Source organism: Tinamus guttatus, unplaced genomic scaffold (genome assembly GCF_059628265.1).
Source record: "Tinamus guttatus ecotype Peru unplaced genomic scaffold, ASM5962826v1 Tinamus_guttatus_pri_ptg000246l, whole genome shotgun sequence".
NCBI classification, from domain to species: domain Eukaryota; kingdom Metazoa; phylum Chordata; class Aves; order Tinamiformes; family Tinamidae; genus Tinamus; species Tinamus guttatus.
Window position 1 is genome coordinate 3,527,805 of NW_028288780.1, and position 15,993 is coordinate 3,543,797.

General features: G+C 41.6%; 1 protein-coding gene across 1 annotated transcript; it reads left to right on the forward strand.

Annotated features, from left to right (window-relative positions):
- The first annotated feature begins 5,928 nt into the window (after nt 1-5,928).
- LRIT1 (leucine rich repeat, Ig-like and transmembrane domains 1) lies at nt 5,929-15,158 on the forward strand. Its single transcript, XM_010213770.2, has 4 exons — nt 5,929-6,071; nt 8,570-9,036; nt 11,605-11,910; nt 14,118-15,158. The coding sequence occupies exons 1-4, from the start codon at nt 5,944-5,946 to the stop codon at nt 15,101-15,103; spliced, it is 1,887 nt and encodes a 628-aa protein (XP_010212072.2). The 5' UTR covers nt 5,929-5,943; the 3' UTR covers nt 15,104-15,158.
- The last annotated feature ends 835 nt before the right edge of the window (nt 15,159-15,993 follow it).

Below are 15,993 nucleotides of genomic sequence, written 5' to 3' on the forward strand. Positions count from 1 at the left end.
ATCTTTCAAAAAATTCTACCTTGTGCACCTTAGTTGTATTTTTTTCCCCACATTTTTGTGATTTTTTTTCCATATTACCATGATGGATGATATTATGATAAGGCGTTTATTGACAAGGTATTATAGACATATTATGAGTGTTTATAGGTTGTGGTTAGAAACATCTTTGAATTTCCATCTAGTGGACAATGTGTTCACTTTTATATGAGTACTGAAGTGTAATAACCCTGAAGAAAGGCTGCAGACACCCTCCAAGAAGGAAGAGGTTGGTTCATCTGGCGGTTTCCCTGTGCAGGGGAGTTAACAGATAGTTCGTTCTGGAGAATTTTGTTCTGTAATCTTGTACTTCTGGCCTCTAGTAGCTGTTTAGCTGCCACTGCAGGGGGACTTGGAAGAGGAATAAAAGTAGTACTGTCATGGCAATGGCGGCTACCCTCTCCTTCCTTAGATTTCCGGGATAGGAGGACAGGAATCTGTCACCTGGGACCAAAGATGGTGACCCAAAGGCTTAAGGAGAATAAATCCGTGCATCAGGAGCCTGGTGCTCCTGGAGTTCGGTGATGCCAAGGCCACCAGCACCTCAATCCCTCAGTCAGGAGGAGGCCTGCGTGGGGCGGTGCGGGCAGCTCCTCGGTCCTCGCTGAGGCCGCGCACTGGCACGCTGGCTTGCGAAGCCGCCGCCACTGCGGGTCCAGCGGAAACGGGGCTAATGCTGCTTTCATAAGGGAGCTGCCTGTCTTTCCCCCAGGACAGCGGTCTGCCCTGACTTCAGCTGCTCAATACTGGCTATAGGAACCGCAGTAAACATACGTGAAAGAAATACTGCTGATAGGCTTCTAATATCCCATGGCAAAAACCATTTAAGTTTCTTTTATTTCTTCAACACACCTAGAGGTTTGCTTAATGAGTTAAGTCCTGTATGTCTAGAGGAGCTTGCTTCATCGGTATTAAGTGCAAGATCTAATTTAGAGCGACGTAATGCATTAACGTGCTCTCAACTTGCATCAGTGGGAAGGATTTTCCACTTTATGAGATGTGCCCTGCCAGAAGCTTCTTGAAGATGCATTTACCTAATGAAATTGATTTAGTGTCTGGCTTACGTTACCCACTAATAAAACCTTTCAGACAAAATCGTGATAATAAGGCATTTTATGACTTTCATTTATGATAAAATATGGTCCTTTATTTGCTCTATGCCATCTTTATCTAAGTATATGGGGATTAGAAGTAAAAATAAATCCTGTCCAATGGCCATATTAAAAAAAAAAAAAGTGACTCAGTAGAACATGCTTTGAATTTATTGCTTGAGTCTTGCTTTTGAATCTGTGAGTGAGCAGTCTATTAAAATAAAATAACATTTCTGGGTTCAAAAAGTCTATCTGAAAAAAAAAAGTGTGAGAACTGTAATGTCAAATAATTAACTTAATCTTATTAACTTTTCTTTAAATTGTATCCTGCCTAAAACTGTTAAGCTGTAGGAAAGATTGCCACGTGCTGAATGCCATTAACTTTGTCACCGACAGTAGAATATGTCCTCATTTGCTTTGCGTGCTCTTCTCAGAGAATGCAAAACAACTTCGTACACTTCTACTGAGGGAGACTGCTGCTTATTATTGCTTCTTAGTTTAATATTTTTAGTTTAATGCAGAGAAGAAACACTTTACTTTATAAGTAGCAACAAGAGCATAGCTTTTGTGATTTGGAGCCCAGAACTTTGCCTGTGGAAATTAAGGTCCTCAGTCCCACTGGTTTTATATTGAAGCAGAATTTGGTGTTCTGGACATACATGTTTTTATTCTTCAGAGCTACTTTTGGTGCTTGGAAAATTTCACATTCGTTAAAATTGAATATAGTTTTAAATCTAATGTCACATTGATTTTCAAAAGTCTCATATAAATATCACCTGCAACCTGAAGGGAATTAGCCAGTGAATATTCATTTTAAATTATGTAGGATAATGTGTGAATAACTGTAAAATATTATGGAAAATATAATACATTTCCCCGTTAGAAATATCACGATGGCTTAGAACGTTCTCACACTGCAAAGAAACACTGTGCAACCAAGCAGAGCTGTGGGGCAGAAGTGAGTGCAGGGCAGTGGGGCTGACTGAAAACAGCAGCCAGGCCTTCAGTTCTGTTTTGCCGCTGCCATCTCACTGGATTAGGGCAGAGCGTGGCTGTACCTAGGAGGAGAAACCCTTTGGGGGAGTTTCTTCAGGCACTCCCCCTCTCTTGGCCATGTAACACACTCTCTAGTGATCTTTGGCCTGACCTGCTTAAGCATATAATCCAAAGGGAAAAACATGTAGAAGTTACACTTACATTTATCCTGCTGTTGTCAGCCTGCCATCCGGTCTTTTTTCTCTCTTGTTCAGGGTGAATCTGTCATGCAAACTAACAACCTTTAATGACAAAGCGTGTAGGATTAACAGCTGCTAAGGAATGCCTTGTTGCTCGCCCCTGTTTCTCTGCTTCTGGCATTTAGCTGTAACCTAGATGTTTCATTTGCTAGGCAAAATGAGATTTGTGAAAGCAAATCCTACTATATAGTAACTGCCTGCTTTCTACAAGTCTGTTATTCTGGAGCTCTAGGTGAGGGAAACCACTTTATCAGATGCATTGAAGAAAGCAAAGCAAAGTTAATCATATTGAATGGCTCTTTTGAGTAGAATTTAACATCAGTGGGGAGTGAGGTGTTTCAGTCAATGCTGCAAATACGGAGCTAAGGAAGAGCACCTGGACAGCCAGGCACCTTGAGCCACTGCTCAGTGTACTAAACAGAACATTGATCTTGGCCTTAGCTTGGAGATCATTAAGGCAACTGAGAAATCATTAAAACCAGAAATGGGATCTAGTGGAAGTCAAAGAGAAAACAACTATGGGCATTTAATGAGCAGCATTGCATCATGTTCTCATCTCTTCAGAAATAAATAATGAGATACTGGAATTTCTCTTTGAACGACAATAAATGTAGGATGTGAAAATAGCATGGGGAAAAATAGTCCTTTGGGCTGTCCTTTCAGTAAGTGATTTCTACGAGCCTTAATTAATTACCAGAGTTACTAGTGAAACAATATTATGCAAAACTATGGCACCATAAAATATCTGTTTAATAGTTAGCCCCAAGCCACATCTAAATTACCTTGATATTCTAAGAGTTACTAAGAATTACAGAAAAATTGCCACTCAGATTTTGTTCTTCTGGATGGATTCTGTGTGAAAACGGTTATACACCAAAAACCTGGTAAGCCTTCTTTATTAGAAACAGCACCTATACTGTTCCTGTAGCATACTAATTAACCTTCAGATCATTTGTACATAGGACTATTATACTATTCATGCACTTCTCATTTGACACTTCTGATTTTTTTTGTTTGAAAACGAAAAGCAACAAATCCACAACAGAGAGCGCTAGGAAAGATGATGTGGCAGATATATTCCAACATTGAATTACTTCAGCTAGCAATTTAGCCTGCTGGGAATCCTCCTTGCACATGCTGATCCTCAGCCTTGGCAGGAAAGCAGGTGAGAGTGGGAAAACATGGATTTAGGCTATTCACACCAGTTTACTTTTTGTACCCAACTGGGCTCCCTAAAATTCTGTTGTCAAACTGGGCTCCCTAAATTCTATTGTCAATGGGAAGACAGACAATCTTTAGCAACAGGAAACTCTGCTTGTCCATTTTACACTTACCCTGGAAGCTGTACTCTGTCTCTACAACCATCTAGGAAGTCTACAGAGACTATCCTTTGTTAGGGATCCGAGTTGGCTGTCTGTGGTTGGATGGCATGAATGCCCTGCTTTGTCTTCATGGGATCTGCAAAGATTGAGGACTAGAAGTAACCTTAAAGCTGAACAGACATCCAGGCATCCTCAGGGTTGGCACTGGGCTTTCATGCTTTCTGCATGTGCAGGGAAGCATAGAAAATATTTGAGTTTTAAAGAGTGATATCTATAGCAGCTCTTCAAAACGCATCTGCCTCATACCTTTCTCAGGTGGAAGCTTTGGATGTTGAAATCTCTCTATTTTTTTTTTCTAAACTTCAGATGCTTTTTGGCGTGGCTCATTCCTGTATCTTCCTTAAGTATACAACCAAGCATCCAAAAAAGTCCCTCAGGAAAATCTGAATTTGGATGGTTGGCCACAAGAGGTGAGAAGAGCAGCCTTGGCTGCTTTAGAGCATTGTCAGAAAAACTGTGAGGACACTTGACCAATGTGACTATAAATTAAGATCAAATAAAACCTATTTTTAGGGAAAATCTTTGTTGTTGTACTGTGTGGTTGTTATTGTACTTGGTGTTTTTTCCCATCTTCTTTGACCTTTGTCAAAGAAAAGGACGATGGGAAATGAGATGGATGTGGTGGACAAACAGGCAAATGGGAGCTCAGCACAGGAATGCCAGGTGTTTTCTGCTACTTCTTATCCTACATCCCATTTCTCTGGCTGAAGTCGATGGCAAAATTCCTACCGAGTTAAGGGCATCCAGAAGTTTACTAGAATTGTTCCTGTTCTAAAACATAATAAGGCATCTTGGGCTAGCTCTTGTGACTCTGCCAGGCATTGAGGCTTTCCAGGGTTACAGAACCACAAGAGAAACATTTTCATAAAGTATCTCTGAAGGAGTAATTTCTAGTTAGTGTTTTATTGCTAGGTTGCTCTTGTTCAGGTCCATTCAATCATTCCTCATTGCCATTACCTTTTGCCTCTCTGCTTCATGTCCGGTGTTGGGGTCATTTTTTTTCCTGCCAAAGCTCTAATGTAATATAGCTATGAAGCGTGGGAGAAGCAGTCTGATAAGGTTGAAAGTAATCAGCTAGTAACTTATCCAAAGGCTTTGACTTTTAGAGAAGTATTGCACAACTGCTGACAGTGGTTTATATACATTCCCACTCAATAGAAATGGTAGCTTTTATAAGCATGTGATAGCCTTATTAGTATGAACTTGATTCTGCTCCCATCTAACACAGCAACCTTTCAAGTGTTATATTTGTGCATATTTAGGCTCTACTCTTCTGACATGTATTGTGTTCTTTGGAGCTAGCAGAAGACTGTTGAAAATACATGTCTTCTGAGTCAGCTTTTTTGTTATGGCTCTTTGCTAATTAGGAAACAATTATCTCAAAGAAGTTTGGATAAAAATATTTTGACACCTAGAACTGAATTGTGATAAAGACAGAAGGAAGTGTTGCCCAATGCTCCTGAAGCTCTTGTGTGCCACAGATAAGGTGGGGATCCCGGAAAGTGGTCCCACCTCTGGGATCTGATGTATCAGCAAATGAGGCAGTAACAATCAGTGACAGCAAAGACAGAAAATGGTCAGTGCTTCAGGGATGTGCTAGGCCTGATATAAACTGGAGTATATGCATATTTTCTGTAACTTTTCATTTATTAATATAGGCATGTTGTCAGCAGTTAAATAATCACTTGACTAAACCAGAAGCTGTGGGGAAAAAGAATCTTTGAATAATATTGCTATATGTTTTCAATATCCTTATGTAGGAGGCTTAAGTTCCTGTAATGCAAGAAACTCTTTTTAAGTATTCCCAAAGTCACTGTAAGAGAGTAATTTGTTTCTATTTCCTGGTCAGATTATGTTTATCTTGCCTCTAATGCAGGTCTCCAAAAAGCATGTTTGTTTTTGTCTCATGGAAGAGCCACAGATTTCCTGAGGAGCCCGATTTTCATGTGGCTCCCGAAGGGAAGAAACACTGTCAGTATGATTCCAGGAAGCAATAAGCACCTTCATGAAAATAACTCAAGTCCCCATCCTTAATCCCTGCCTATCCTTTTTTATCTGATGGACTCAGCGCGGGCTGGAAGATCACTGCGCGGCTGAAAACGAAAGGCAGTTAACAAGATGTGACCGGTCAATGGATAAAACAAAAGGCAAAAGCATTTACTTTGTCTAGTATCTAGGTGTCCTTCTCATGCACGGGTGATGAGGATGTGGATCCCGGTGGGTTTGCTCTGCTGCTTAGTCTTTGGAGGGCTGCCTCGGGCCGGTGCTTCTTGTCCGTCTCAGTGTAGCTGCACCTTCCATAGTCCCAGCGAAGGGACAAAAACCAGGTACGCTGATATTCTCCGGGGGTGTTGATTGTTTCCTTTATTGCTGGATTTTTATTTGTTTGGCTCTGTGAGGATGCTTGGAGGAGAAAATATTGTGGCTGGACTTCATGTTCATTATTTTTCCAGTCACTTTGCACTCTAGCTTTATTTGCAGAGGATTAGCTTCTGAAAACACAGTAAGCTGATTTCAGGGAAAGCATTTGGGCATCTCCTCTGCAAGAACAGAACCACCATAATACCAGTGGTGCAAAGACAAAAAGGAATTCAATTTAAACATTTTTTTTATGTCCATGCTGAAAATGCTGCTTAAAACTTTATTCTGCTCTGCTGGTTTGTTTCTAAAAGTAGCTAGATTTGACTTATATTGTGGTATGAAAACTGCAATCCATTCTGTTTGCATAAAAAATCCTTCAGTGGGAGTATTTACAGTGCTAGAAATAGATGCTAGATGAGAATGAAACAAAAAGACAGATAATAATAAGAAAGTAAGATAATTCACAGACTGGAAACTTGGAAACAAGACCAGAGGGCCTCGGTTTTGGAATGCAGCACCATCAGATAGAGAGGGCTGTGTAAGACTTTAATGAAATATCTTTTTGAAGTGTAATTACAAAGTAATGATATGATTTAATCAAATGTAGGCTATTTTTTTTTATCATGCACAGTTCATAGTGGAACAGGTTTTGTGACAGAGAGTATTTGCAAACTCCTTTGCAAGAAATACTTTTTCCGGCAAGACCACAGTATAGGAATGAAAGACTGTCCGCTCCATTTTGGATCCTCATGAATAATCTTCTTTCTTATCTTTTCTGCAGTGCTATGGATTTAATACCGCATGCAGAAGTGTGGTAGAGGCACAGGTAGTCTGTAATTGTTGAAATGAGTGCAATCGCGAGACAGCCTATTATTCCTCCATAAATGTCATAGTTCGTGGTGAAATTTCCTTTCAGTGACCAGAAAAAAAGCTGCAGTGCATTTTATAAGATACATAAAAAAGCTCATACCCATAGGTCTCCTAAGGAACATAATGTCACTGTTTTTTCTGCATTATGATTCATATTTCTCACTAGGAGAGGGAGATTATCTCATAGATTAATTGTTTAGTGCTCACTGACATAGTTTAGGGACATGATGAGAAGCATTAGAGCAAGCTGCCTTTCTGCAATAGTGTCTCTATTGAAATTTGTGTCATGTCTACACAAAAAAATATTATATTGAAAGAAGATTTCTGGGATTTTCATATTTTATACCCTTTTGTTCTTTGTCAACATTTCAGCCTTCAGCTGAGGGTGGGCAGGACTTAAAGCCGCAGTAAAAGTGCTGGATGAAAGTAATGTACTGTGTTTTGATTATAAATTAACAATTTTAACTGAAGGCTCAAAAAGCATTTAAATCCTGCAAACTTGCATGAGCAGTTGAGTGATGTTGTTTATTTTTGCTGATAGTAGTAGAATGATTGCTTTCCACCAAAACCAGTCTGGTTTTGGCAGCTTTGCAGTATTCTGTCAGCAAAGCAATATGATAAGAAAATGGTAGTTGACTGATCACGTTACATTTCCTGCGGTACCTTTTTTAGCATGTGGAGTTGAACATGCCTATCTGACCCTGGTACCTTTTGCAAGGTATTATTTGTATTTTAACTTTGTATTTTGTTAAGAATTTGCCTTTCTGTCTTTGCTGATAGGCAAATTGAAGTGCAGTGTGAGAGGCCTGTTTTGGCTCCTTTCACTCCCCGTGGTGATCTGCAATTTCACGTCTTGGCAAAGTCAAATTCATATTTTTGTGTACGAAGGCTTGAAAAAATACAGCATGTGATTTTTCAGGATTTAAAATGGGAAGGAACAATTTTGTCACACAAATATACCCTGCTTTAACATAGCATTTTGCAGAGTTAATTTTCTGTGCTTTCACTCTCTTAATTGTACATGACCACAGTGAAATGAACTGCCCCATCTCTGAAAAACTTAGACTATTTCATAGTAAAGCAGCAGTTGATGCAATGTATTTCCAGTGGGGGGTTAGTTATTTTCTTATCCTTGTTTCATGAGCCAGAGGTCTTGTGCTGCATTTAATCTGCATTACTTCCCACACTTCAGTGAGGCTTCTTTTAATATGCCTTTTATTGCACACTTTATGGAGCATTTTGTTTTAACATGAGCTAACATCCTGTGTTCTATATGAATGTTGTTATTGCTGTCTGCTATAAATGCCCTAAAAAAAAATGAAAGAAAAAGGAATGCTGTAGAGGCTGGATTCAGCCTCATGCCACTCCAACAGAGGCAGAACACTGCAGTCATTTCCCAAAGGTCCATGTGTGTCTGCAAATTACTGCAAGTTAATGAAATCGCAGGAGTGATATATAGATTATATAGGTGGTAAGTAAGATAGAAAAGCAAATAAGACTCATGAAAAAGGCAGATCTAAATCTTTTATTAAAATAAAAATGTTTCTAAATATAAGGAACTCATGAAAGGTCTATGTTTGCATTTCCCCACCAGGACTGTGCTGTGTAATGATCCGGAGATGACTCTCACGCCTGTAAATATTCCTGTAGACACATCCAAGCTTCGGATAGAGAAGACAGCCATCAGGAGGGTGCCAGGGGAAGCCTTGCATTCACTCCACAACCTGGAATACCTCTGGATGCCCTATAACTCCTTGGCCAGCCTCAGTGTGATCACCTTCAAGGGCCTCCGTCGCCTACAGGAGCTGAGGCTGGATGGAAATGACTTAATATCATTCCCGTGGGAAGCCCTTGCTGACATGCCCCAGCTGAGGCTTCTGGATCTGCACAACAATGAACTCACCTCAGTCCCCCCAGAGGCTGCTCGTTATGTCAAGAACATCACCTATTTGGACCTGTCCAGCAATAAACTGATGACTCTCCCTCAAGCCCTTATTTCCAGCTGGGCCAACCTGCAGGCAGTTCCTTACTTTCCCAATGATAACTCCAAGATCATCTTAGGTAAGAGAAATAGTTGATTTTGCCTGGGGGCAGAAATGATGAGAGATCCAAATGTTATTATAGCGTTTTTACTGACACTGGTTACTGTACCACATTCTGGGCTAAGTTAATATCCCATGAAAAGTGTGCATTAGCAGTGCCTTGGAACTCCTTCTTGCTCAGAGTAAAGCATATTTTAGTGGAAATCCATTTTGATCTTGACAGTCTCACCTCAGGCATCCCACACCCAATTTATTACACCAAGAATTTGGTCACTTGCTGAATCTTTGTAACATAAAACTAGAGATGCTTATTTATTTACTGACACTGTCATTTTTGACAGAAACACAAATCATTATGGTGTTGTTTTCTAACAATAACTACTGTAGAGCTGATCACTTTTAAGTGTTATTAAATAAAAAAGATGGACACTTGTTACATCCAAATCCAGGTATAAAGATACATGAATCTTCTTTGTGCTGAGAGTTCTGGGCTCTTCAGAAGTGTGACTGTAGAGGAATGTCATTTTTTTTTTGTGTCGGAGTATGGCACAGATGGCTGTCTTGAATCCTCTGAGTTGCAGTATCCCCAAATGAAGTTTTGAGCACGTTTAGTAGTTTGGGGGATTACTATTGAGCCTTTTAGCCACAGTACGCTGGATCAAATTCATGTCAGACCGCTGATGGTCCAGAGTAGTTGCCATCTGCTGTCCTCATTTGATATAAACTGACCTGGCTTTGTCAATTGTGTTTTACCCATGGGCTGTGCGTGTCTGTGTGTCGCATCCTCAGGTACCGCAGGCTGGAGGTGAGTTCATGCCCTTGCTGATTATCTCAGCACAAGGCTGCCTTAGGCCGGGAAAGCCATCCATAGCTCAGAGAAATGCTGCTGCTGCTCTTGTTCTCTGCATAAACTTAGTGGAGACAAAGTTTTTTAAAGCAGATTGCAGTAGAGAGAGATCCAGTACTTTGAAAAGAAAGAAACTGCTGCCTATAAAGCTACTCAGGTCCTTAGCAGATGTTTCTAAGGCTTGCTTAGCATTAGAAGATGAGCTGGTGCCAGGTGCAGCATCAGGCTCTTTAAGCCAAAGCTTAAAGATTACCCATTTTGTTTGTGGCATGACAAGACATTACCATAGGTCATACATGCCAAGTTACATGTAAAAATTACTACATTCAATATGGATTATGAAGGTGTTTTATCAGGAAGGATAGATCATGTGTTGGTGCTCTAGCCAACCTGAGTGTTTTTGTAGTCAGCTGCACATTGGTTGCTTGCACCAGGATGTTAAAAAAAAAAAAATAGGCAAATAAGTATAATGCTAAGATTTGCATTATAAGATAGAGAGAATCCCATGCCTAAGTCCTATCCTGCTGACACTGCTAGGTGCCCAAGGGCATGACATGCACATCCCTTGGAGGGGCAGAACTGGAGAACAGCTGCATGTTTCTGTTTCTTTTGGCTCATGACTGTTTCTCATGATTATATAAATTGTATTAACTGTAGAGTCAGCCCAGTCCCTTTCTTTCTCCAAGGCGCATTGGCATGAACCCTCTTCACAGCCCTTGTTTTCAGTTTACTACCAAAAAATGTAGTTTCAGCAGTGGGTTGGCTCCCACACTTTGGGGGACCACAGCAGCACTTGCAGCTCTGTGTCTTCAGGGCAAAGCTCTGTGGCGGGTCGGAGGCAGCAGGGTCCGCGGCCAGCCCGAGGAAGCTCCTCCGCACGGAGCCGTGCGGCCAGGTCACCCCCGGCGCGGGCGGGCAGGGGCTCCCAGCGCGGGAGCTGCAGCCTCCCAGCGCCAGGCGGGGGAATGGGCAGGGAGCGAGCCCGGCACAGCCGGCCCCTCTCCACCCCGGCGCTTCCAGTCCTGCCTGGCTAAAGGCTCCATTTATTCCCCTACAAAGAGGCAGCGGGGAGGACAGAGCTTACCAGAATGGGAAATGACAGGGCAAGGGGTGCAGGAAAAGCAGAAAGTAGCCTTTTTTCAGACATCGTAGCAAAAGAGGATGTGTCAGGACGCTGGTGGGAAGTCAAAGGGTTTCCTCCAACCTGCCCAAGATTCTCATTCAAACTGCAGAGGAAAAAGCAAATCTCAGAGATAATAAAGTGCCACAGGGAATAGCCTGGCTGGTTATTTAATCCATGATGATTTCAGCAAAGAAAAAGCAATTATTTCACCAGCATATCTGGAATAATTTACAGTGTTATCTAGCCTGTGAAGTCAGAAATATGCAGTGAACAAAAATGCCATAAAACAACAAAGCCAAGCTCTAAACTTTCAGTCTTTATTTAGTCTCCTTAAGATAACATATTAATTTATAAGAAGGGCCCTGCTACCAAGCCTGCCACTTTTGACCCCCTTGCAAGGCCAGGGAGGATAGATGGAAGGATATAAGCCAGAAGGTTTTATTAGCAGCCTCTAGACAAGTTTACTAGAGGCATCAGTGACTTTTGATCTCCTCTATATTTCTGTTGACTCTAGCAAATGCAAGCATCCATTGATCAACCCAGTCCTCCTGCACAGCTAGTTGATTTTGCCATGCTGCACTGTTGGAGTGATTTAATGCTCTGTTTTCATTTGGCAGGTTTGCAAGACAATCCTTGGGTGTGTGACTGCAGTCTATACGAGATGGTCCATTTCTTAAATTTCCAGTCGCCTAACATAGCGTTTATAGAGCCCAGGCTGAAGTGCTCCACGCCCCGGAGTCTTGCAGGCATCGCCTTCAGCCAGGTGGAGCTGAGGAAGTGTCAAAGCCCGGTTGTACATACGTCTGTAGCCAAAGTGAAGACCATCCTGGGCAGCACCGTCTTGCTGCGATGTGGAACAACAGGAGTGCCCATTCCCGAGCTCAGCTGGAGACGGGCTGACGGAGCTCAGCTCAATGGCACAGGTAGGTTTGCCTTAACTTCTGCTGTCATGTTGACCGAGTGAGACCTGTACATGTATTTCCTGTTCACTGTACAGCACATGGGAGCTTCCAAAAATAATTAAAAAAAGGATAATAGATCCTTCTCACTGAAAAGAGACCAAAAACATGGTGCGAAAATAAGATTGTAATTCACTATAGTATTGTGATTTTTTTCCAGTCTATGAAATTACTCATATATTGACCTAAATGTCATCAGATAAATATAGTTGAACTGTCACATGGAAGAGTTGTTTTAGTTTTGTCTCACAAAGGCACAGACATATTAAAAGAGAAAAAAGCCACTGAACTGCCAAAGGATACAACACGAGTGGAAAATGCTATGAGTCCATTAAATGAATCATTTTTGTTAGACTGACAAACTCTTTTGGGAAATATTCTGGAAGAAAAAAGTGCTGACCAGCTCCCTATCTTGTGCTTTCCGCTCTTGTGGTGGAAGCCTTCAAATACTACTGTCTTTGTGACCGGTTGTATTTTCATTTCCGCTCACAAGACTGACAAAGAACAAAATTGCAAAGTTAGTTAGTCCTTCAGTACATGAGTTGCTTAGGGAAGAAATCTTTGCTCTATTCAAGTCAGCCACCTGAGTTGACTTTTTGCCCTAGAGATCTTAGCTCAGGATATGATATCTCAGTCCCGAAATGTTACAGTCCCATAGGTCCAATCCTGACTTTCACAGAAGGTGTAAACCCACCTCATAGATGGTTGGGTCTTCAAAGGGCTGCTGGGTTCCTCGGTACAGCAAAAACAGAGGAGAGAGGGTTTTTCTTTCACAGCAGTGGAACCACTTGTAATAAACATTTTGGGGGCATGACGCGTGGATGCAGTGGAGCATCTCCTTCTAATGAAAATGTATCCCATTTTCTGCAATGATATCTTCTAGACTTGAAAGTGAGACACAGAAAATAAATCAGAGAAAGCTTTCCTCAAAGCATTTGTTGAGTTTACTTTGAGCTACAGTCAGGATTGATGTATTTTGTGCCCCATTAAATCTGGCTTTAGTACTTTTCAGTAAAAAGTCAGTAAAAAGTTGCTTGAAAATATACATGTTTTCTCAGCAACAGCAGCTTCTGTACAGGTGCTCTAATGCAACTCTTTGAAATGGTGCTGTTCTGGGTAGAAAGAAGTGAGAAACAGTGCACAGTCTGCATATAAAAGGATAGTACCACAGGAAGACTGAGAGACTTTTTTTTTTTTAATATTCCTGTTCAAATAATAATTGTACTCAAAAGATAACATTTTCTGCTCTTGTATCTCACTTCCATTAAAACGAGTCCTGATTCATAACTTGAACTTGACCTCACTCAGGTTCTGGGGAAGTTTGCATCCTATTTTATCTTTGCCTTTCAGGCTTCTCCCTGGTTTACCTTTCAATAGGAAAGGGCAGAGGTGGTATGTGCTCATCCAAAGGAGGCTGGTTAAATAAAGAAGACATTCTCTTCTGCATAATCCCATCTCTTTAAAACTTTCCCTCCGCACACACACACACAAATAGAAAATAGAAAAAGGCAAAAATAAAGCTTGCTTTAGTCTCCTGGCAACCAGGAGAGAAAAATCAACATTCAACTGTGTGCATATTGCTCAATGGAGCTATCTAATTTTGTAAGAGGTCACACTTCCATGTATTTGGCTTGATATAAACACCAGCCATACTTTCGGATTAAAAAGGAACTGTTTTTCAGCCACTTTTCTCCTTATATTCCACATGTGATTTTTAGGGGCTTTTCCGCATATGATTCACATTCTCCACTGTTTTTTTTTTCTTCTGTGATAAAGTGCATTTATGGTTCACCTAGGCTGCGTTACCTCTCATTCTCTTCACTGTTTTACATATTGTAGTTATATAAAAGTTTATGAACTTTTTTTTTCCTTGAAAATAGAAGGAAGTCTTCTGTTTGTTTTCAGTCTGTATGTCTGTTTGAAGGATGAAAAAGTATGAGATACTTCACAACCATTGGCTTCAAAGCAGTGTAAATTGCAGCATACCTTGATTTCAGGGTTGATGTCCTTTCCTTGGGTTTACTTTGATTTTGTAACCTACTTACTGATAAAAAGGAAATAGTGATTGTGCTATATCAGGCAGATACCTGGCTGATTGAATCTTAATATTTAAAGAAGAATGCTATTAATTGTTGATTGTCTTTTTATTTTGCACTTTTCCTTACTCGCAGTTCACCAAGAAATTTCTAGTGATGGGATGAGTTGGTCTATTCTGGGCTTGCCTGTGGTCTCCTATCTTGATTCTGGCGAGTACATCTGTAAAGCAAAGAATTTCCTGGGGGCCACAGAGGCGTTCATCTCCCTCATCATCACGGATTCGGAGAGCACGGATGACCCCAGCTCTAACGGCAAAGGTGTTTGGAGTGCAAAGGCGAACGGGATGGAGGCGGCTGCCTACAATGACAAGCTAGTGGCTAGGTACGTTATCACCACCTCCACTGTACCTACCCTGGGAGCCAGAGCAGGCTCCGAAGAGAATCTTGTCCTCCAAAATGTGGTACAGAACGACAACTCACAAAGCCTCCTGGTGAGTCCACCTACCGGTCAGCAGGAGCCAGAGCGAATTGTGAGGTCGGTGAGGGTGATAGGGGACACCGACCAAAGTGTTACCCTGGCCTGGAAGGCGCCTCTGGCAAAGAACACGACAGTATTCAGTGTCCTCTATGCTATTTTTGGAGAGAGAGACATGCGGCGGATCAACGTGGAACCAGGGAAGACCAAGGTCACCATTTACGGGCTGCTGCCAAAGACCAAGTACATCATGTGTGTCTGTGTGAAAGGGCTGATCCCCAGGAAGGAGCAATGCATCATATTTTCCACAGACGAAGTTGCCAGCGCAGGGGGAACCCAGAAGCTCATCAATGTGGTTGTGATCAGCGTGGCCTGCGTCATCGCTCTTCCTCTCACTCTGGTGGTCTGCTGCGGAGCACTGAAAAGGCGCTTCAAAAAGTGCCTCGTGCGGAAACCCAAGGAAATTCAGGACTCCTATGTCACCTTTGAAAGCCTGTCACCCGGGGCCAAGGCGAAAGGGGTCGAAGGAGAATACTTGACTAGACATACCCCAGATGAGTCTAACAGGCTGCTGTCTGCCCGCTCCAGTGTGGACTCAGAAGCAATACCAAAGATAGAGGGGCAACCTAATGAATATTTTTGCTGACTGTAGCAAGAGTAGTTTTCAGCTTGTTAGATGTGAAACACATGTGGCTCTATATGTGACTGTTCTACAGACCTAACGTTGCAGGCTCTCATGTCAGTGCTAATGTCTCCTGACATGCTCTGGAGGAGGGTGCAAGAAGCTGATGGCACCCAAGCTTACAGGAACATATTGGGATTTGCTGTTTTGTACCTGATCAAAACCTTCTGTGATAACATCCGCGTTCTCCTGGATGACTCTTCATTTTGCAAAATAAGGTGTGCACACTGAGTGTGAGAACAATAAGCAACATTTTTGAGTGCATGATATCTAGTGTTGTTTACTATCTGCTCTGCAGTATGCTAAGTATTTTATTCTCAGACTTTTTGAAGTTCTTTAGGTTGACAGCCTGGAGAGCATTTCATAATTTTAATATAAGTGTATCTACAAATGTGAAGATTGATAGTCCTATCTGGTACACCCACCATCTTTACATGATACATGCAGCTTGATGCCTAATAGATCACTAAATGCAGATATACAGCAAGCCTTTATATTATGTCCAACAAAATAACAGCTTTATGCTCTGAGTTCAGAGAAATGTGCAAAGATACAAATCAAGAGACAAAAAAACCCCCATCCCCTCCTTAGAATACATACCAGGGAGTGTTTGTGAGGACACTTTGGCCCTAACCAGGCTTTCTTTTTGTTGTGACTTGAATGGCTGTATCCCCAGCTCCTCCAATGTCAGGCCTAGCTGTCATTTGCTGCAGTGCTGTAACCGGTAGAGCATGTTTCGTTTTGGTTGTGCTAGTTAAAACCACCCAGTAGCCTGTTCTGAGTGTGTGGGTGTTACAATGGTTGTAACCACATTGGACAAGTTGCATTAGACCGCTCAGAAACAAATTCCCAGA